The sequence below is a fragment of the Ischnura elegans genome, chromosome 12, assembly GCF_921293095.1.
Source record: "Ischnura elegans chromosome 12, ioIscEleg1.1, whole genome shotgun sequence".
NCBI lineage: Eukaryota > Metazoa > Arthropoda > Insecta > Odonata > Coenagrionidae > Ischnura > Ischnura elegans.
In genome coordinates this window covers 65,271,707-65,295,801 of record NC_060257.1, presented here as the reverse complement: position 1 = coordinate 65,295,801, position 24,095 = coordinate 65,271,707, and the positions used below count along the sequence as shown (strand labels likewise).

The following is a 24,095-nucleotide window of genomic DNA, read 5'->3' as shown; positions in this document are numbered from 1 at the left end:
AAAAGAGCCATGGAGTTGAATTACCGGAAAAACTAAAACACAACATATAATTTATGAAATATGAATGGGGTACCTGAGATAGCTTACACAGTCGTTCGCGTAAGTTTTCTAGCCACAATCACGGTAGAGCATAGCTTAAGCATTATTAAAACTTTTAATGTTTCCAATTAATTCTGTCCTCACTTCTCGCATCCAAAGCCGTTGCTTTCTTCAAGTACCACACTTCGTATTTAACTGTACCATTCCCTTGAAGCATAACTCATCTCCATAATATCCGTTTGTATTTTAGCCACCTATGCAGGTTTTTTCTTCCTTTCTGTTCATGTTACCTTCTCTAAATGCTACCAAATTACCGAGCACAAACGTACTATCCTAATTCACCGTGGTCAAAGAGGTTTATAGTTGATAGTAGACGTGGAAGTGTCGTAGATGTCCCTAGATATACGAACAGAACTTTGGCCTCTGCTTTTTTCAGTGTTATCGTCTGGATACGTTCCAAATCTCCTTACGCCTCGAACACAGGAAAAATCAGACAGGAGAAAGGAACGCCCTCTAGCAATTCTTGCACATCTCTAATGTATTCCTTCTTTCCCCTAAGTGTCCTCCTCTAAGTGATTCTAGAATTAGCACACTAAATTTTCTAGGCGGTAGTAATAAAATAGGCGTTATGATACTACTAGGCCGTTCTTTCACAGTCCTACTTTTTCTACAGAAATTTAACAGATTGTTCGTTAATGAATAGGTATTATTTTCCTCCAAAAAAGAAGAAAGCACCTATGGTCACTATTAAGCTGCTCATACCACCGGTAAGATACTGAAATATGATCAAATAGGTATGCAGTAGTTAGGAATGAATTGGAATCGAAAATAATGCAGAGAAATGTAGAACTGATAGTTAACATGTCACAACATCCTAGGTATCCTTAAAAAAATATCATTTATGAAATTGATGATTTTCTTTTGTTACTGGATTTAATTCTCTCTAGTTCTTGAAAATTTCAGCACTTCCATGAAGTGCGGAAACCATGGACGGTGGTGCAGTTGTATACTAAAGTGGTGAAATCAGCATTTGCTTTTTACATATGATCTCAATTAATATTTGCCCTAAACTTCGTATTTCAAGAAATATTTCTTGTGACCGCTTGCCACCTTTAAAATAAGATGCCAACTAGAGCAAAAAATTGCAAATCTGTTAAAAAAATTTAAAGTAAAGTGTTGTGATTATTTTTTTCCTTGGAAATAGCATAAATTACCCTTATTTTATTTCAAATTTGTGTACTTTATGTGTAAAATGTGTGTTGTTATTATGGTTCTCCTTTAACCGGACCATTTCGTTATTATTGAAATGAATAATACATTTTTTTGTATTGTATCAAATCCGGTATGGTGTAACACTCCATATGCATTTTTATTTCTTACGTACATGAATTTTTTACGTTTTGTTATTCTATCAAATGAGTTTATCTTTTTTGTAATTATTTTACCATGGATTTTTTCATAAACAATGAATATTTTCTATCATGAAAAGTGTATACGGTAATTTCCTTACTTCAGTTTTTTAATAAACTTCCGACTGTGGTTGCAACATATGATATCATTTTCAAGCTCTTGACATAATATGTTGAAACCAAGATCAGTAGATCAGTTTTGTAATAAGGTGTGGAAATTACTATTTTTATAAAAGATACAGTGTCCGGCGTGATGTCCGGCGTGACAAGGGGCGGAAACTGGATTTCTTAGAACAGTTTGAAATTGTGAATTGCCCCGCTGATTTTAAATTATGTAACGACCATATGTTCCCATTCCACTCACCCCTTCTGAACATTACCCTACCTCCAACCCATCGCCCATTTACGTCATCAGTAACCTCGGCACGAGCACACTCCAATAACCCCTCCCCTCCCTTCCTCCCCCTCCCGAAAAACCCATAAAAAGGCTGTCACCCAAGGCTATGTACCTTGACAATGGCACAGGCTGCCGAAACCATGGTCGGTAAAAATAAAATAGTGTGGAAACAGACAAGTTGTTTTAATAAGCTGAATTACTATTTTTAGTTTTTATCATGGATATATCCACCAAGTCAAACCTGACCCGATTTTATACGAAAATAAATATTTTTCCATTCACCTATCTATACATCCCCCAGACCGATTACTTGATTCCGGAACTGAATGCAAAAGAGAACTGTAGACCTGATTTTATTCCTCTCCTCCGAGTCCATAACCCGAGACTACCTTCCCATACCCAAGGCTAGGATGTCAAACCGGATTCCTTGACAACCGCATCGCTGCCCAGCTCTTAGTCCAGGTACCTCGCTTGGACCATCCTCGGCTGAACAACTTCCACGACACGGGCCGAGAGTGGATGAGAAGTGGGGAAGATGTATGTGAGAGAAGAATGGCATGGAGTGAGGACGACCCCTCCCGAAGCGCGGAGTCGAAAGTGGAATGTGGAATTGGTTCCGGAACTTGCACTCTTTTACACTTATTTTTATCTTTCCCTTGTTCTCTTTCCCAGTCCCTATTTTCGTATCCAGCGGACCACCCCACCTGACTATTACATATATAACCCCTGCTGCTCGTCCGAGAGGTAGGAATCTCTGGAGCCCTTTTTCGGGACTTTCCTTTCAACCCAGCAACCCCTTTCCTGACACTCCCCACGTCCAAAAAAACATCCCCTTCCCTGTAAGAATCCACTTACCGCTTCGGATGTTGGCCCGGTTTCCGGGGAAGTTTCAGTAACCCCCTTCAGATATACTTTCTCCCCCCCCCTTTATATCAACTACCCCATTCCTTTATCTCTTTAACCTTCCCACCTTAACCTTCTTAGTGCCACCGAAATTTGTTGTTACTAGAGAAAGGTGCCAATGTTAATTTAAGATATTTTAAGCACTTTATGAAAAAACAATATTGAGTCACTATTACATATATCAATGTAATGATTTTTTAAATTAGATATACTTTCTTCGCTACCTTATAGTACAATCCCTGAGTCTTTTTAGCCTACGTAGCTTAACCCTCTTAGCGCCGCCGAAATTTAGTGGTACTGGCGAAAAAAGCCAATGCTAATATATGATTTTTGTAGCACTATATGAAAAAAAATATGTAGTTACTATTATACAAATCAATGTGAAGTTCTATTATTCAGAAAGCTACCAATTTTGGACTTTAAAAGTTGAATGGAAACATTAAGATTTGAGAACATTTTGGATCTAGAGGTAGGTACTTCATTGAAAAAGCCTACGGATATTTAGAATTATTTTAATGGTGATAGCACGGCGTTATCGGCAAGACTCAAAAATTGTATGTGTATACTTCACATTCAATTAAACATTGTCAATAGGTATGAAATCACAAATCATATTATAGGAACATAAAAAAATATTAAAAATTGAAAACATAGAAAAAAGACTTACGAAATAATCTAAATGACGAAGATTTTCGACACATATAGTTTCATTTTAAACGGCTACAGAAGAAATGACATTAGAGATCATTATTCTAGGTTTATTTGATGATCTTAATGCAAGTTTTGTTTTCTGCGATCTACATGTTTAAGTATGTCATAATTAGCGAAAATGTTTTTTGCGTGTACAACACATATCTCTACAAAACCCACAAAACACTCAGTTCAACTGTCTGCATTGTACAATTGGATGTACAAACGCAGTGTTGCATACATTCTCCATACAAATTTGGTGTACCAACCTTTGCAATTACTTTTCGAACGTAACTTTTCCCGACAAGGTAGTGTGCACTCTTAGCCCCAAATTTCTTCTCTAAACCTCCAGGCTAAACTCTGCTGCCTCCTTAACCCACCACCTTTACACCTTCCATTGAAAGGGGAAGCCCATATAAACCTTCCCCCATCTCTACCTTTTCGCTACATATCTCCACGGTCCTCTTAAATTTCAACCCCTTTTCCTCCACGCCGGGATCTTGAATCACCGACCGCTGTTATTCACCGTCGAATGCCACTCAGGGACTTCCCCTTCCTACTCGCTCAAGTCCTTTTCCTTCTTAAAGCGATCCCGAGTCCTCACGAGCGGAACATCTTAGTCCCGGCGCGCGACGATTGATGGTCGACAAAGGTACCTTTTCGTGATCTCGCATCGAACTGAAATGGCCACGACTTTCCCTCACTTTCCCTTCCTTCATCCGATTCCAAGAAGTCCAAGGGGTAAAGTAGTCTCGCAGATCTTTGAACTCATACCTGTTATAATAACCTTTCGCTAACTAAACTGATAACGTAGAAAGTAGGAACGCAAGTAGTCCCGTACCGTCTACGTTAAGTAGTCCAAGGGCTAAAATACTGTTGTATATTCATGAATTACCATGAGAAAAAATTCCCTTGGGCCGGGAGTTGAACCACGGACCTTAGTATTTTCGGACCATGAGCCTCGGTACAATTTGGGAATTAAGGAACCTTTAAAGCGTAGTGGTCTGGGCATTGGCTCTCTGAGACATTATACAATCCTTTTGAAAATTAGCCAGTTAAATTCTATTTATGACATTGGGTTAATTTTTATTCTTCCACTTAAAGATATTCATCGCTGACAGACGTCATACCACGTCAATCACCGACGTATGTATAGTTACTATGCATATGGATGTACGAGTATTATTACATACTTAACCCTTTAAGTGAATTATTATGTATTAAAACTTTCATATGCTGGCCGTGACTACCGAGAATTAACATTATTCCAAGTTAAATTCGTATGAGAGGTTGGAAGAAACGTTTCTACTTTTCCATTTCATAATACTATGAGAACTGCTATATCTATATTTGACCTATTAGTGATAGAGAAATACGAAGGATTCTTAGTAATTTTTTGTCATGCAACCTTTGGTGAGAGATCTATAAAAATATATTGATTTCATTTAGTTAAAAAATAAGAAATCTTAATCGCGTTTAACTGGATCCAGGCAGACACATTTGAAGATTACTTGTAAAGAATATATAATATTAAATAAACCATTTTAAAGATCGATTTGAAATGGTAAGAAAAAATGGGGGAAGCAGGTTAATTAATTGTTATAAAAAACTCTCGAAAATAAAGGAGTTTAATAATATAAATGAGGTATAAATGGGTGGTTGCTGTTAAACAATATTTTAAGTGATGATAAAATATAATTCATGACAGGTTAAAGAAAATAGTGGATCAAAATAGATGGGCAACATGGCCGTCTTATTTTACGCGATTGGGAAAAAGTCATCAACTACTTATTTCTGCTACACACCTTGCCATAATCTTGCACGAAAAACTCAATTCTTTCTTTGCTCGTCTAAAAGCTTCCGTCTGAGGCCTCCGTACATTTACATGTGACGCATCCCAATTCTCTCTTTGGATCTAATTCCAGTGAACATCACCAACTGCGTGTCTACAAACCCTGGCTCTTTTCCAGTCTTTCTACGAGGTAGCTGGGGAGGATCAGCAGATTTAAGGCTACAGAAGAAAGCCGTAAGTACTCTGAGAATAATTATCGATATATTTCAACTTGCTTTCATCAACTTTTCTGAACGTATTGGTTTTTCATTATATGAGATAATTCGTAGTGAAATATTAGATATCAACAGTAAATATATTCAGAAACCATCAACTACACCAATTCCTACTACGTATCTATTTCAACCGATTTCAAATTCCCAAAATTTAACTATTATCATGATTAAAAAAATGAGGAAATACCGTTCTTTTTTATCAGCTGAGAACAAAATAATTTAAATTCAATGATCATGGTAATGTATATTTTACACGCAATAATGTCAAAAGGGTGCAAATTCACGTCTTACCTCAACAGAACTAAAAGAGTGAAGACTTCCTACTCAAAGCAAAGTGAAAATATTTTCGAAATCACTTATCAGGGTGATTTATGCCAATACCGCCCGTTGGAATATCTAACCGTAATGTAGTTTTTGCTGTATCTCAAGAAGGGGTATTAAAGAATTCTTCCGTAGCTAATACATATTTCTACAACTGCATTCCGCTAACATCCAAAAACAAAAACATGATTACCGATGAATTTAGCGATTCAAAATCACAGAAAAACGACAATAATACGGTACGAATTACAAATAATGCGATTTATCGTGAAGAATATCGGATTATGCGTCTATAAATTTGGTTTCGTTCATCTGTCCGACAAATTGATGGTATTATATTTTCTTATGAATGCCGTTCGGTAAAAAGGATAGGGTTTGAAATCAGCACATCGTGCAGAACAGGGAAACACAAAGACATAACATCGAGTCGCTACAAATTCAATTGTACTCATACGATGCCATGCACATAAAATCGTGCACATGCACATAAAATCGTTTGAATTTTGTGATTGCTATGAAAATATTGGTTTAAATTTATCGTGTTATGATAGATTTATATGCATACAATAAGGGTAAGATATTTTTTCAAAACTAGTGTGTTGTAATACTAATAGAAGTGCATTATTCAAAGCATATTTACAGCCAATGTTTTCGATGAAAATGAACTAGTACGCAACAGAAATGATAGAAGAAATCAAATGGTAAAAAATGTTTTTAGGCTGGACTTTTCCTCACAAGATATCCTTATAATATACGATAAAGATTACGCCATGCATATTTCAGTTGTTATCATGGATGAAACACTAATTGCAACCATTTATAATTCCGACTCACCGTATAATCTGATGTTTCCCTCTGCGTCACCAATAGAATTCTTTGAAATGCACTTGTAGCCCCCGAAGTCAGACTTGTCGAATTTCCTTATGGTCAGCCTCATTTGGACACTGTAGTAGGAGCTATTTATTTCAGTCATTTGATATTTGTCGTTTGAAATTATCATCTCACCTGAAAGTGAAAAAAAGTTTAATATTTAGTTATTTAATTTTAGCATGAAATTGCAAGTGACATTATTGTTGAATAAACCACCAAATTCTGTAACATGGTGATTAAGAAACGATTAAAAGCAGATAGAAAAACAAAATTGTTGGTAAAATGGCCTGCGATGGTAATATCATCATCACTTTTGTTTGGTTAGGCGTTCACTAAAAATGTATAGTAACTATTTGTATTTTCATATCAATTTTATCACTTGTCTTGAAATATAGTGGATATCGTGATAATCCGCAACACTGAGGGTATTCAGTGACATTTTAATGAGGGTACAAAATTGATCAATGCCAATAATTTCGTTACACGTGGCAGATATAAGATATCTACAACAGTCTCATTATTTAAGGCTTGCTTTGTACTCTAAAAAATTACCAAAATGGCTTACCACACGAAATTTTGGAATCATTTAATTAAGATCTTCTTCATTCAATGGTTTATGGATATTCCTACTCATTTGCAGTGTTTTGTTTTAGATTCAGGGTAGGAATTGAGAGATGCAATTCCAATATCAGATGATATCAAGAACATCACATAATGAGCCCCTTTTCTAAATGCGGTGTGTACACTGTTATCTCATAAATATGTAATTTGTACCATTCAAAAAAATTAGATTTAATTTCATCGTGGAATTTCTATTTCATCTCATCAATTTCATGATGCATACGCCGTTTGTGGAAAGGGCCGAGAAAAATATCCAATTCGGACTGACTTTAATTGACCTCATTCTTAGTTTAGTAATCGTAGACAGTTGTGGTGAAGTTTTTATTTACATTACTCTGGGCTGTGAAATAAAAATATGAAACCTTGTAAACATAGTTGGAATGCTATCGCAACAAATAAAACTAATAAGGAAACATCATGAAAATATCATAATCTGATGTTTAATGGAACAAGGTATGGATAGCGAAAAACTTTACTGGATGCACTACACAAGTCATGTGCTTCTTTTTCTCCACACTCAGCCACTTCAGTTTGAATATATTTAACCAAGAGCATAATATTCGATGCGAAGTTATGAATTCAGCTGTTCCAGATACTCAAAAGAGCGTATCTGTTGTCACAGGAACTTAATGAGGTCCGTTGATCACGAAACGACTTATGTAGTCCATTTACCATCGGAGCATATAAAAATATGCAAAAACGAGAAATTTTAATATAAATATACTATGTAAGGCAATTATAGTCAATGTTACATCGATATGATCTTGAGCTAAGGCAGGAAAAATGTTTTGGGTGAAAAAGGCACCATAATCTGTACTGAGACACACTAAATTGGATATAGCACAATTCGTGATCTTTTTTCTCTCACGGCACAGAATTTTTTGGTAGGAATAGACTTATCTAAGAGCTGTATCTTCAATGCCAAGTCATGCGTATAGGTATTCTCAATGAGCATATGGGCTCTTTACACCGTTTCCATTACTTGGTAGAGAAGCTTTCCGCGGACGTGAAATATTAAGCGATCGGCATGCAAGAGATACGATTATAGCCTTTTCCTTGACGCAAATTGGTGCAAGCCATGCACTTCTGCTGTAAATGAACTTGCATTTCACTCCGCTGGAAAAAGGCAAGGGAGATATATTTCACTTCTACCATCCACAGTACCTAATTACAAACGATGTACATGTACCAAGATCCAGAACAGAAATCTTCAAATAAATTTTACAATTCCCGGGACCCAAAATATATCGTGCGTCACCTAAATTTATAATTAACCCAAAGAATGAATATTGGTATCGTAAAAATGTAAGACATTGGTTATTTTATTTTAATGATGTATCGAATTTCATTAGATAAAATATGGAATGAAATAAAACAGTGCAAAGTCATTGTCCTAGTTAAGTGCTTTCATGTAATAAAATAATACGAAAATTCAAATTTTTTAATGAACTCGTGAAGTTCTCTTGTAACTGCCAGCATTGAGAAAATTTTGTTCAAATATGTAGCAACACACCCAACATCCAAATGTGAAACGAGTCGGTAACTCCTAAACGCAATCTTAATTCCAATGAGGTATTTTCCAAATTATATGTGTGCTATTGAAAATTGTATTTAAGTGTGGAATACACAAACATTATTATATACGTAAAATAACAAATTTTACATAATAGGACAAAAAACTCAAATTACTATTTCAAAAACCAAATTGCAAATCTACGGTATCATTATTGAGGCAGAGAGGAAATCAATTTGTTTGCTTAAAAAGGCCCAAAATTCGCCCAGAACGTGTAAATGGATATTCAAACTCAATGATAGTTGCTGTTTTCACTAAAATTATTGAAAGTTAAATTCTTTCTATGAGTTTATATATATTTTCACAAAATTCCAACATTTTCTTTTTAAACATTGAATAAAATAATTTAATGGCCGCATTAAGGCACGATGATTTTTCACTCTCTTCAAAAAAGTGGTATGCTGCATAAAAGTAAAAAAATAAAGCATTACCTGACAGAATTTTTCATGCGTAAAAGGGCATGAGAAAATATTGTGATATGGTTGAAGATAATTTATGATTACGACATCACATTACGTGTGTCGTACCTTTGTCACACCCTTTGGTGTTATCAAATATAGGACAGGCAAAACCTTGCATCCGACACTTCAAACCTGAAGATGCCTGCTGCATCGCCGGCGAAAGTTTCGTCACGAACACGAATCGACGCGGCGGACAACCCGGAAGCCTAGTAGCGCCTACAGAAACACTCCGTGGAAGCCTCTAACAACATTAGTAAAACTATTCCGAGTACTACACGAAAGGACGTTATGGTGTTCCTTAGAGTGTAGAAGGGTTCCTCTGATATGTATGGATAGCATGTGGTTGTGCTCAGGAGGTATGGCAGCCCTGTTTTTAGTGCCGGAAATCGGTGCGGGGAAGGATGAGGAGGGAAGAAAGATGGCAGATGAGTTGAATAAGAGGATGAGAGGGAAAAAAGATGGCCTCGTACATATACATACATAGTATATACATGAAGCGCGTCTTATGGGAGTCAACCCCTTTCTGTCTTCCCGTCTTCGCATAATGGAATCTTTGGCGGGAGGTCATTTTTCACTCCGGGGCGGGGGAAAGATATATATGCATACAAGTTATGGGGTGCTTGGAAAAGAGGAGCGTTAGTCTTCGAGGATGTGACCCAGTTCGATTTTCACGCTTCGATAGCGCACGGAGATTTAAATTTTTGGGTCGCATGGCGCAAGATGCAACGTAATGCAACGCGTCATCAACTAAAGACCGTGATATATGGTTTCATTTAGTCCTATATAGGCCATAGTATTCCACATATAACCGAAAAACATCGAATATTAACACCTTTTCCAAAATGCTTTTCATGTAATATCTTTTTATCTAATGCCCTTGTAAAGTCATGAGTAAAACAATTGCAATATGAGTAAAAAATTGCCCTCTGGCCACAACTAGGAGAAGAAGTATTCAATAAATGTTTCGTAGCTACATGAAAATGAAGCAAGATGACAGAGTTTTAATCATTCGCAATGTGATATCCACGCTTAATTTTAGTACAATGTGAATTATATTCTCGCAAATATTTAAATATGCTTGGCGTACTTTTGAATTGAATACATTTAAATCTATGCTGATTTTATTTATGCAATTAAAATACAGTGAAACATCCAAAAGGTAGACTTCTGCCGATTGGCGGACAGTTTTTTTAGGTACCGGCAACAGAAAATTGAGCCTCATGGATAAAATGCCTCAGATAGTGGACAGGTATAATAATGGACGCGTAAAGCAATCAAATGCACAAATATTCGATTATAACCTCCAATAATGGACACACTTTGACTAAATTCTATCCCGGCAAATTTCTATTCCTCCAAAAATAGGCTTTCTTACTTGAGATCTATTGCTTACGAAGAACTTATCAAAATAGAAGATATAAAAATAATTGGTAGATAATAATAATAGGTTAGTCAACTAATTGGTGATATTTCCTATTTACATCGTCACGCTTTAAATATGTATAAAAAACATTTAGTGAAGAGCTGTAAATGTAGAGGAATCGATTCATTATTCTTATTTTACGACTAGTAAGATACAAAAAACTATTTCATGATGATTTTATAAGTGACTTTATATGTTAAAAGCGTATGAGTTAAAAGACAACATACATACAATTATGACCATCAAAATATAGTGGAAAAATTTCCAGTCCCATACATATTTACTTTATAGGACTATACATTTTGGTTGTTAAAAACTCCGGGTAAAATCATCGGAAATTTTATCTGACCCTATTTATTTAAAACCAAGTAATATTAATTTAAATAAAAATAATCAAAACAACTACCTCGCGCGCTACATCTTTCTCAGTTATTTCCTTTCATTAATCGGAACTTAGTATGCCAATGTCCGAGTTTTACATTTGTGATAATTAGGAAAATTGTAATGATTTCCGCTTGTAACTTTTGGCTCGTTGTATGATGCTATAATGAAAGTTCTATCTCTCGAGAAAGAAAAGTACAGATACCTTCCACAGGCAAATTAATAATGGAAAAAGTATCAGCTTTTATGGGTTAAAAGTATGATACATTGTGACGCGATCGAAAAAATGATTTCTGACGTAATTTGAGTATTTTTTTGACTTAAATTATTTGTTTTTATTACGTTTATTATTATTTATTTTTATTACGTCAAGTATTTAAAATACTTGACGTAAATTATTCATACACAAAAAATAGCAAACAATAGATTGACCTTGATCTGAAGAAATTGCCTTAGGTAATTAATAAAGTGCACTCATTAAAAGATTGGAGACGGTTTAAAAAAATACAATATTACAACCTGGAAACTATATTTACTCATTCATCAACTTATTCAATGGGATAATTTAGAATTTGCACTTCGCACGATGCGTATTTTAGTATGTATCTATAAAATAACTAAACCGTGTCTAATGGAATAAGTACAAACTTTATTTAATTTCTCATGATATGGAAGGGATAATGACATGATATAACTAACAGCAAGGTCTATTTAGCACTTATTGTGACTCGCTATTTGGATAATGAAATGCATAAACACAATAATTCCACATGAATTTAATACTGTTCGAACAGATACAAGGTGATGACATCCCACATCGAAAACTAGGTCGTAAAGTGTTGACTTTATCTGGAATTAGAAAGTCTATTGCATTTCATTATATTAAGTGGACGAATTATATTCTTACTAGACTTTAAAAAACTATTGATATCTCTCCTTTATAAAAACAAAAACATTTACGAGCGATCGAAATCAGAAATTAAGTTGACGAAGGTATACAGGTGTTAGTTAAACGTTTTACGCCCGTTTCATCGAGTTCCAAATTGGCAAATAATAAAGGAGCAAACATTTCCACAAGAAAGAGAGACAAGCGATCGACTTTTCAACTGCTCTGAAAAGGGGAAGAAGGGGATAGCGGCTGTGAGGAGAGCGATAGTGGGGCAGAAAAACGGAAGCAAGCAGTCGGGGTGAGAAAGGTGTGGCAAAGTAAACGAAACGATGGATTCCCCGACCCTCAATATTTCGAAAAGCGATAATCTGGAAGGAAACTTCAAGAGTGCGAGAAGGGAAAACCCTTGAGCTCTATAAAAAAAGGAAAAAAAGAGAAAAAAAATGCCGAAAGACTTCAAGATCGGTAGATTGGTGGTAGTCTCAACGAGCTCAGCTTGTGAGAAAATTTCCATTATCGAGCTCACAGGTTGATATCCACTTGTTACCTGCCAAGCGTAAATTGAGGAGTGGGGGATGACGAAGGAAAAAAAACAAGCTTTACGAGATTCGGTTTAACATTGAAGACGCCGGGGGTTTTCTAAAGGGCGAATTCAGAGTCATCTAGTGTCTGGAGGGAAAAGGAAAGAGAGTTTAGACAGGTGTTCTGGGGATGGGGGGAAGTGCAGCCAGACGTTTCGGAGAAAAGCAAACGGATCGCTTCGGATTCGAGTGGAAATAAAAATAAGATTGTCGGAGGAGAACGAAAGAGCAATGATTTCACTTGAATTAAGAACGGCTAAGGCTTTCTCATTAGCACGTCACGTGAAGCTTTAATGCACCCGTTGATAGCGAGCCAAAATTTTCTTTCGCCTTCTAGAAATAGACTGCATTTTTCAATAGATAACACAGGCAAACAAAAATTTAGTTTGAAATTTTTTTTTATTTTAATGGCTGATCTTTATAGATTTTTATGTGCCAAATCCAAACCTGGCCTTAGTTAATTTGTATCACCCATAGTTTCCAAGCAATATGTATTTTAATATTTAGTCTAATACCCCTATACGGTATACAGGGAAATCAATGAAACACTTTGTTTCATAAAATCATCATAAAATTGTTCTTATTTACTGTTCACCGCATTGTGATTTTTTTTGTATTTACTACAGCGTGAGGGGTCACTTGTCAACTGGAATTGGTCTACATATTCTATCCCTTTTTTCCTTGAAGCTTCTTGTGTAGCTTTTTCTGCGATGAATCGCTTGCTGAACTTCTCGGTGAAGTACCAACTGTAATCCCCCATTATATTCGTTCGTTAGACCTACTTTTTCAATTTTATTATAACTATAAAAAAGCTGTTAAATTCTAAAAATATTGCTTGATTTCATAAATTTAACTGTAAAATGCGAATAAGTGGTGGGTAATACAACTTTAAAACCATCATATTTGGATTCAGCAACTTTAAAAACATAAGATTTAGGTATTTTCAGTAAAAAAGTTTTTTCATAGTTGGCCTGTGTAACCTTTCCACAAATTCGAAAGTGGTGCGATTGAAAATATTTTACCGATTTAATTAACGAATTCACCAAAGTAAACATTGGTTCGAATAAAACTCTTAAAAAAAATATATTATAGCATTTATTAAACTTAAAATTTTATGATTACAATATATTTGGGGCTCGAAGACGGTCTATACCCATTATTGTTTAATTTTGTTATAAAGAAAATTAAAAGGGTTATTGAAAAATATGGTTTGGGAGGTATAATGATGAATGGGAGAAAGACTTCATTTTTTAGCATAGCGATGGCTAATTTCTAACAAGATGTATCTCAAAATTTTGCCGGTTTGAGACTGTTATCTTAAAGAAAAAGTAATGATATTTAAAAAATAAATTTCAAGCAAAAAACCACCCCCTTTATGCAAATTTATGCTTCTTTTTACGTTATATGAGTTTTTGGTTTTTAATTTCACTGTAAAATGAAAAATATAAACCGTTTCTTTTGCTCTCCTGAAAAGTTGCTATTTTTGAGATACGTGTGTTAGAACTTAGCCATCGATATTCAAATGACTGTGTTTACCTGGGCGAATCGAAGGGATAATAAAGAGGGTAGTGAATTTATTAGAAGAAGTAGCAAGGCAATTGAAATTACCGGTCAATCCCTCAAAAACTGGATATTTAATTGTCGGAAGGAGTAAATCATGAACTACACGAGAGAAAAAAATAGCAATTTGTCCATAGAAAACTATTAAGCTGTTACCCCTTTATACTAAAATAGCTATTTCGGCAGGGTAAGATATATATGTGATTTTTACAGACACTCTTTCCATTTAGCATCAGTAATTATAAAGTTTATATATAATTACTAAACTAAATAAAAAGAAAGAAATCAGCGAAAAATCAGATCTCAGACCCTGAATACAGGAAGTTCACAAATCTTTAGCTTCCATCAGACTGAACTTTACCCTTTATCGGAAAACTTTCTATTTAGGGCAATTTACGCATTAATATTATCACATAATAATAAATGGCACGAAATGTCAGTTTTATAAATAAATATAATAGTTGGAATGAGTTTTGCATTATTAAATACAATAAAAGTGTCAGTAACTTAGTATGCAAGAAATTAGTGCAATAACACTTTAGCATTGTAACAAATTTGTTAGACGAGAAAAAGATAAATAAAATAAAAGACCTATGAAACATGGCTCCCTGAAAAGCAACTAATTAATTAGGCTTAAAATAATGTTGGTGAAGGGATAAAATATCAGACATAATTTTGATATTAATAAGGACACCTTAATATCATAGCTAGCGTAAGAAATTGCGGGATATGAGCAGCAGTAAAAGAGAGAATCATTTCGAAAAACGAGAATATTTATTTTTCAAGATTTCTTTCGTCCGATTTCTTCAGTTTTTCTTGCTTTAATGTACATATATCTTTCCTAATTAAATTAGCCATTTAATGCTTTATCGAACACAACAAAGGCCTTTCTCAATACGTGGTACAAGGAAATGTGTTTTCACGATGAAAATCTAAGAAAATCTTAGATTTAGCAAGGCGTATCTTTACTGTCCTGCATGTTGCTAGGAGAGAGCACTTATTTCATGCTAAAATGGATAAAATTTATTGTACTACTTGTGAGTCGCAAAGGAATGGTGTAGCTGTATTATTAGCAGAGTGGTACAGAATTACTGCATAATATTTACAATCGGCGTTAGTTGAGCACCAGAAACACAAGAGACTAAGGTAGGTTTGCATGGATCGTCAACGGAGCATTACGGCAGTTCCTACCTTAATGGACTTCCGTCTTCAATTGATAATTTGGCCTCCTTAAATTGTATCAAAAAATCCTATTTTCTTCCTTCCTCTCCCTCGTTTATCTACATTCTACCCTCTAACACTGTTTTCAGCATTTTCATTCCGCTAAGTACTTGCTCCATCCATACCTCCTGTCTCCTTCGTATCTCATCTAAAAGCAGTCTCCTCTCAACCACCATTTCCTGCACTTCGTCTTTCCTCTTCTTCGCCATCCACTTCACCCGCCTTATTTTTCCTCACATCAAATCTCGAACACCTCCAGCCTTCTATCGTCCTCCTTCCTAATCGTCCATGTTTCCGCACCATAAAACGCAACACACCAGATCTTCCTTTTCGTTAAACTCTTACAAAGCGATTCCCTTATAAGCTCCTCATGAACGCTTCCTTTGCTAACTCAATTATCTTTCTGATGTCTTTACTGCTTTACTCTTTTTCCTCTACTGCGATGCCCAAGTAGTGGACTAAAAAAAAAACTCAAGAAAATTTATCGGGAACAATAAGTACAAGTCAAGATAGTACAAGGAAAGAGAATTTAATAATTTAAATAGCCTATAGTTAAAACTCAATTTATATATATAAAGTAATGAAAGAAGTATCCACCATAAATGAAAGAATTGGTAACAGAAGCGATTAAGGGTTCATTTTTTAATTTTATTAAACATTTATACTAATGTACTATCGGTTACATTCAACATTGTATATAAAAAGGAATATAAAAATGCCCTCTCATGTTTGTGATGCGGTTTCTCAAAGATAAAAAAATAAGCGAACGAGTGGAAAATTGGGGTTTGGGATTTGGATGCAGCGGAGCTGGATAAAGGGTGAGATTTGAAAACGAAGTGTTTGGACTAGTTGGAACATAATACTTGCTTGGAATCCCTATTCTTAGTGAAAAATTATTTTTTTATTTATTTTATTTATTGCACACACCACCGAAAACAGCACTATTCGGCCTTTACATCGGGGTTGATAACATTTAATAATCACACACATCCATGCCCTGGGAAAGGGTAACTTACCCAGGCGGGACTCGAACCCGCGACCTTTGGTTTGGCAGGCTAGGACTTTACCCCGCCGCCACCGAGGCCGGCAAAATGAAAAAACTTTAATTTCATCGTTACGCTATGCTGAAAATTGATATTGAAAAAGTCACTGAAAATTTTATATTATCGATAACAAAAAAAACACGATTCCAAAAATAAAAGTTCATTACTACTGTTCAACAATCCCGAGTACATGGCATCTGGCTTAAATTGGCAAAATTAAAAGCCAATAATTACTTGGAAGAATATTTATTTTTGTATCAGTGCATAAGGAAAATACCTTCGAGGCATTTACGAAATTTATTCAGGCAGAGAAGCTAAGAGACTGGAAAATTAACACTCAAAAGGTGGGGAAAGAATGGACGATCTAAATATGGCATCTGGGGAGAAAAACCATTCGCGAGGCAGGGACGAGAATGGTGGTGAATGCGAACGGATTAAGGAAGGGGAGACAAAGAGCAGACGGAGGAGATGCTTCACTCTTAGCGATGACGGAGAGAGAGGGAGGGAAAATGGAGAATCATGAATCAGTGAGTGGGAATAAAAATGGAAAGTCTTCTTGGGACGTGCGTAAGACAAAAAGTCTACATTAGGCACGGGAATTCGTGGTTAAAAAGTGTCTGGGGTGTTGAGGATTCATGGAACGAAGAATGCGTTATATTATGTGATGCATTGAGGAAATATATAATGATCATCATCACTGCTGAAATCGATCGATTCGACCTTTACTTGGTGAATGAAGATGTACAACCTTTTTAAATGTGAGTATTGACGCTAAGGCGTCATTTTCGAGTACTCCGAGTAACGCGTTTGCCAAATAAAAAAATCTATGAAAATTTACAATGGTTTATGTTCTTATTTTAATCTCAATTCCTCCTTAAAAATAAAATAACATTTTGGACGGTATTGGGGTCATTACATCGAGGGTTCTAACAACAATTATGGATTACAACAGGCAATATTACTCATCCATAACCTGGATGTGTAATTTACCCATGCGGAGCTCGAACCCGTCGCTTAAGGTATAGTCGGCGGGTGCTTATCCCCGCCGAAACCTACAATACTGGTCAATTATTCAGAATTTATAATGTCTTATCAGGCTAAAATTGGGTAAATCAAAAGCCTGTAATTATTTGGATGAATAATTAGTTTGGCATTAGGGAATGAGAAAAATTTCGCTGACTGAGATGAAAATGTTCTTGTCTCCTTATTTGGATTTGAATCTTTGAGGAACCTCAAATTTCTTCCTACCTATGTATGTACCTACGGTGTGGTGTACGGTGTGAAGCCTACGCGTCACTCTTTTTCGGGCTCCCTTAACCCTTAAATATTTCAGATTTTTACACCTTATTTACAAATATAGCCGAAAGCAGCCATAATAGGCGGGTCGTGTTAAGGCATCGGTAAACCTGCAAGAGAAAATAAAATCTACGGTGCACGTTGTGAGAGATGTGGTTGCTGAAGTTCGGAAAAGCATTAATAAAAGTCATTTATTGCTTGAGGTACGAGGTACGTTCGGTATGTCCTTAGAATTTCTGAGAGATTGCATTCGTAATATCAAAAATTAAATTTTCCAGAAAGCAGCACTCCTGTTTTTCTGTTGAAATTCTTCTTTTAGGACTGCTTATAATGCTTGGAAAAATGCCAATAAAAATATATAAAGCTGAAAGGAGTCAAAGTTGGAAATTATAAAAATATATTCCAAAATACATTGTTTGTCCGCCTTTTTCCTCAATGCTTAATGAACTACCCGCGTATAAATAATTTTCTATGGCTATTGGTTAAGTATATATGCAATTTCTATTATTTAGATTTCCATGACTAAGGATTGTCCCACTGAGCAGCGACACGACCTTTTGCGAGAGCTATATGTGCTCGTAGGGTGATGGTGCTAGCGATAGTAACGGAAGAGAAATGTAACGTGTACGATGCGGGGGGGGGGGGGGGGGGGGGAATGATGGAGGGGTGCAGATTGAAGGTACATTCCCGATCCCGGACGCGGAGAGAATTCCGTACGACTCGAATCCTTCACTGTCGCGAAAAATGCAGTCCACACGAAGGCCCCCTCTCACTCGACTCCCACGCAGCCTCGTATACGAGAGAGAAAAAGAGTGTACGCTTTGGTGTGTGTGCGTGCGATATAAATGCGTTGAATTGAACGCGTCCATTTCCCTCGTTCTCCTCACTCAAAAGATACACTCACATACAACACTTACCCTGCCATACGCCGTGCGGGCCTCCCCCTTATCTCACACCCCGCGACTTCATTTCCATTTCCCGGCAAAACCTTTCTCTTCGCGACGGGCCACCCACGCGCTTCTCTCTCTAAATGCTCCGACCAGCCTTATCCTCTACCCACATCTCCTCCCATTACCTCCCAAGGTCCCAACAACGTCCAGCTAATCAATTTTTTTAATCTTATATTAATAATTCGGAGACTTTAAAACAGTAAAAATTCTACTGCCTGCGTGCGAGCTTCTTGTGTTCTTAAATGTTCTTGCTCACTACATAAAATTTAGGAAAAGAGTTTCCTCTCATTCATTTTCTTTTAATTATTGAATAAAAGAATGATGAAGATAAAATCGATCGAGTGAGTAACGAGGAAATGCTAAGAAGAGTGGGAGAATAGAGAAGTCTTCAGAAAACCTTCAAGAAAAGACGGGACAACTTGGCCTCATTATAAGACATGATGGAAACGATCGTAGAAGGACAGGTAGAAGGGAAGGAGAGCAAGGGAAGGCCCCGAATAAGTTGCATCGGATATATTATAAAGGATGTAAAAGAGAAGGAATGCGTTGCATGGAAAAGACTAGCGGATAGGAGAGAAAAATGGAGAACTGCGTCAAACCAATCCCATGAATGTTGACTAATGATAACGATGATACAGCCTACAACTTTTTAGTACTTATTAAATCGCATTCGAAATGGTGCTACCGAAGAATGACAGAGTTAAAATGGATTGACCGTTTAAGTAACGAGGAAGTCTCAAGAAGAGTGGGAGAAAAGAGAAGCCTCCTAAAAACCGTAAGCAGAAGACGGGATAACTTAGTTGGCCACATTATGAGACATGGTGAAAACGATCGTAGAAGGACAAGTGGAAGGGAAGGAGAGCGAGGGACGGCCCCGAATAAGTTGCATAGGACATATTATAAAGGATTTTTAAGAGAAGGAATGCGTTGTATGGAAAAGACTAGCGGATAGGAGAGAGGAATGGAGAGCTGCGTCAAAACAATCCCAGGATTGCTGATTAAAGATAACGATGATAGAGCCTACAACTTTCTAGTACTTATTAATTCGCATTCGAAATGTGGTGCTAAATGGAGTTAAAATGGATTGACCGTGCAAATAACGAGGAAGTCCTAAGAAGAGTGGGAGAAAATAGAAGCCTCCTAAAAACCTTAAGCAGAAGACGGGATAACTTAGTTGGCCACATTTTGAGGCACGATGGTCTGATGAATACAATCGTAGAAGGACAGGTGGAAGGGAAGAGGAGCAAGGGACGACCACGATTGAGTGATATAGGACATGTTATAAAGGATGTAAAAGAGAACGAATTCGTCGCAATGAAAAGACTACCGGATCGGAGAGAGGAATGGAAAGCTGCGTTAAACCAATCTTAGGATTCAAAAAAGGCTACTAGGGCTTCCAGCCGGGTGGTAAAAGAATGATGAATAGCCCGAATAGCCTTTTTTGAATATATTCGCCGGGAAAGCATCAGATTTTACTTCGATCTTAGGATTGTTGACTAATGATAACGATGATACAGCCTACAAATTTATAGTTCTTCTAATTTTATTTTTATATTTCTTTGGCCCAATGGTGACGGATTTGGGAGCAGACACTAAAATATTGGCAATTGGGTAGGAGGAAAAGGACTAGTTCTCGCCACAGCTGATCCAAAATAAAAAAAAAAACGAAGTGAAATCGAGACCCTGTGGAATATTCTCCATCATGGTCTAACGAGAAATTATTTTCCCCATTTACCTACATTAAATAACTATCTCTGCCAATATTCTCACTTCACTTCTTGTGCATTGTAATTCAATTAAAAATTTCCAAAGGATGAATAAAAGTATGAATTTCAAACAAGCATATTAGATATTGCTGGCTAAGCTGAGGAGTATAACTCTTGAATCAGTGGCGTAAATATCGCTACAAAACATAATAGCAACAAGTTTATTGGCTATGTATCTTTTTTGAGTGTATCTTATTTTTGCTCCAAGAGTAGGACAAAAATAAAACAGTCAATTGAGTGTTTGTTATTAACAATAAAAAGTACTAAAATTACTGAAATGTACAATAGGCAAGACATAATTTAAGATTAAAAATAAGTAACATTAACTTGAAGTCTGAAATGGTCGTAGATAGGATTTAAAAAAAGGGGTATTTAAACTGCTACTTTACTTTTTGTTAATCCTCTCCCCTTCATCGCAAGCCGAGAATTTTAGGGCAAAATTCTTTTTTCGAAGCCACGGTAGGCACTTCAAGTACGATAGTTTATCCTAACTTTTATGCTTTCGTCAACACTCACTTGAACTGCGGGTTGGCATATATTTTACAGAGTCCACCACAAATATTATGGGTTTTTATTTAAGTATTCTACCGTCAGATAGATTCCATCGAATATTAAATAATTATTCTGAAGGTCTTTCTTCCCTTCATGGACTTCTCTCTTTAATTCACAATAAGGCCTATCCCCTGTTATTCTATCTAAAAATCATATTCTCTTCCTTCCTCTTCGTCGTTAACCCAGCATTAAGTCTAGGAAAGTTTGTCGCATTATTGATTTATAAACCATTGTCATTATTATTGGCCTTGCCTGACGAGAATTGACACAACACGAAGTGTTATTCGCTTGAGGGAGAACTGTGTCGATGATTTCCCATTCATCGACCTATCGAATTGGTTGCTATTAATGTGAAGCTGTTAAAACCCACAACAGTGAAAATACCTTACCTATTTCTTAGTCAAAGCAGCGAAATTGTTCGACACGAAATTCATTTCCTCAATTATTCTTCATTCAATACTTATTTGAGCCACTGGTTGGCATATTTATCTGAGTCCACTAAATATCCTTTGGGTAAGTTCTGTAACGTTAGATGCAGTATAAATTTATAAACCATTACCATACTGGCCAGCCCGTGGAGAGTTAACATAGCAAGAAGTTTAATTCGTTTGAGAGAAAGTATCGCCGATCGTGGAGAAATCATATCGGGTTTTCCAACGAGTGAGTTGCTTGTAGGCCGACGTTTCGATGGCTGCCTCTGCCATCTTCCTCAGGGCATGAAAAATCCGAAAATAGCGCTTTCTTGTGCAGCGATCTCTTTCCTCCAGCAGGTTGGTTTTCAAGCTAGATGGAAATTAATTGTTAACTTGAATCTGAAAAGAACATTTATATTCTGTTGTAAGATTCACAAAACTGAAGCTGATATTAAAAAAATCAACAAAAAAATGCACATGGTAACTCAGAGATATAAATATTGAAATTGCATACACATATATACCAATAAATATCCTATCAGATTTTTCCTATTGACCGACCAATCGAATTGATTGCTATTTATATGAAACCATGCAATCCCACAACAGCTATTCTCCCTCTCCTATCCTATTCCTTTTTCTTAGTTCCTACTTTACCGACCTATTGTGCCAGCGTCTCTTCCTCCTGCGAAATATATTACGCTTTCAGGACAATCGCCATCTCATGCTGCCGTGCAAACCACTTGCAGCTCTCTCGCTGCCTCCGAGAAAAGGAGGCGGGAAGAACAGTTCCCCTTCACCCCCGATGAAGGTCTTCACAATTCTCCACCCCTCCTCTCCACTCCAAGAAGATAAATAAATAAACGAAATAAAGAATTCTTGCGCGAATGAAAATTCTGGCCGCACCAGTGGTACTATTGTGTGCCGTTTACGATTCATTTCTTCGCTGAGAGTCACAGACCATTGAGTTACCACTTTGGTACTGCAGGTGGTAAGTAGGAGAGCCAGTGGAATTTTTTCTCTTCAATTCTGGTGCACTTAATTAAATATGCTGCAGCGATAACGGCGGTCGGTGAAAGAATTATGTGTTTCCGATGCTACAACGTCTTTCAGAGGACAATGAGGGAATCTCGCGAAAATTACACGGCGCACCTGACATTAGGGATGGTCTTACTGCTCAATGGAACAATATTTATCCTTGATGGAAGAAAAATTTATTTAGGGGTTCGTATTTGTATGCTTAAGCTCGTAAAACTGCCACCTGACTAAAATGAGACCGAGAAGAATACGGCTATAAATGAATATCTTCAAGGAATCACTCGAATGTGACGTAAGTCGGAGTAATTAATTCTCGGCATAAAAAGACAGTGCTCAATGAAGAATGTAGACAAAAGGTAAGGAATGCACTGAATAAAATAGTATTTATTCATCAAAACTTGGAAACAAATAATGGGGAGGAGTTGATCAATGGATAATAACCACAGTTCACTTGATATATCCCAGCATTAAATAACTGATGAAAAGCTATACTTCATATTCGACTGTGAAATTCCTTTGAGGAACAAGATGCATGCCTTCGTAGTTCTGTATCTGTTGTATCACTGCCATGCAATTGAAATGGAAATATGAAATAATTCAAATAAATATCCCAAAAAATACCGGTTTTCGGGCATAAATAAGTTATCTGAGATTGTGTTTCTATCTTTGAGCTGGAGAATCAATAGCAATATTCTATTACCATTAATTTTAAAATGTTTTATTTATGACAGCATTGTTCGATTCGCTGAAAACTTTGGAAATTGGATTTTACTTCCGTCTTCCTCTCTTATTTGGAAAACCTTAAGGCCTTTAAAACATCATGCGTGCCATCGTTAAGTCTCATTATGTATAAGGTTTTATAAAACAACTTCCAGTGAGGGGGCAATAAATATTCTATGGCATAATGACATAGCTGACATTTTCTTCATGAATAAAATACTAACAATGGACATCATAGGACTAATCGCTCAGTACATCTGTATAGTTACTTTTTGGGTGAAAGAGGTTTTTACTTGTTTTTACCAGTTATTCTATTAAAATAACAAAGCTTTTCAATGATGTAGATAATGAAAAGCATCAAATATTAAAAGAACTGGGTATTTATATAATCTGCAAGGCTGTAATCTAATCTTTTTGGGGGAGCAATAATTATAATTAATAAGAATCCAGATAAGATAAAAAGAAATAAAATGATTACGAAGAATCCAACAATAAAATTTTGCTGGAAAAATGATCGAAAAGAACAATGAATTTTGCAGTAATTACGATTCAAGATTAAAACCATGGCATTATTAATAAAAAGTCAATAATTCCTAATTAAAGACTTCAAAAGGAATTTTGGGAAGAAATTAATATGTTTATGCATCGAGGCTGAAGAGAACGTTAAAATTGTTTCATTCCATAATTTAATGTCCTGAAATAAGAGAACAAACGATGACGAGATTTTTTGACCCAATTTAATTGATGGATGCGCTGAAAAAATTAATAAACCTTTAACAATTGATGACTTCAAGGATACATTTTAACCAGATCACTTTGGCACCTAATTTAATAACTTGATTGCAATACTTATCTTATATTAACTTGATAACTTCTCTTTAATTTCTCTTATATAAAATATTTCATCAACG

General features: G+C 36.0%; 1 protein-coding gene across 1 annotated transcript in view; it reads right to left on the bottom strand.

Moving 5' to 3' along the window:
• The window catches only part of LOC124168911 (lachesin-like), a 1,190,944-nt gene that overhangs the window by 5,045 nt on the left and 1,161,804 nt on the right, over positions 1-24,095 (bottom strand). The window contains exon 15 of the mRNA XM_046547298.1: positions 6,661-6,831. Coding sequence (XP_046403254.1) covers positions 6,661-6,831 — 171 coding nt within the window. The remainder of the gene's footprint in view (positions 1-6,660; positions 6,832-24,095) is intronic.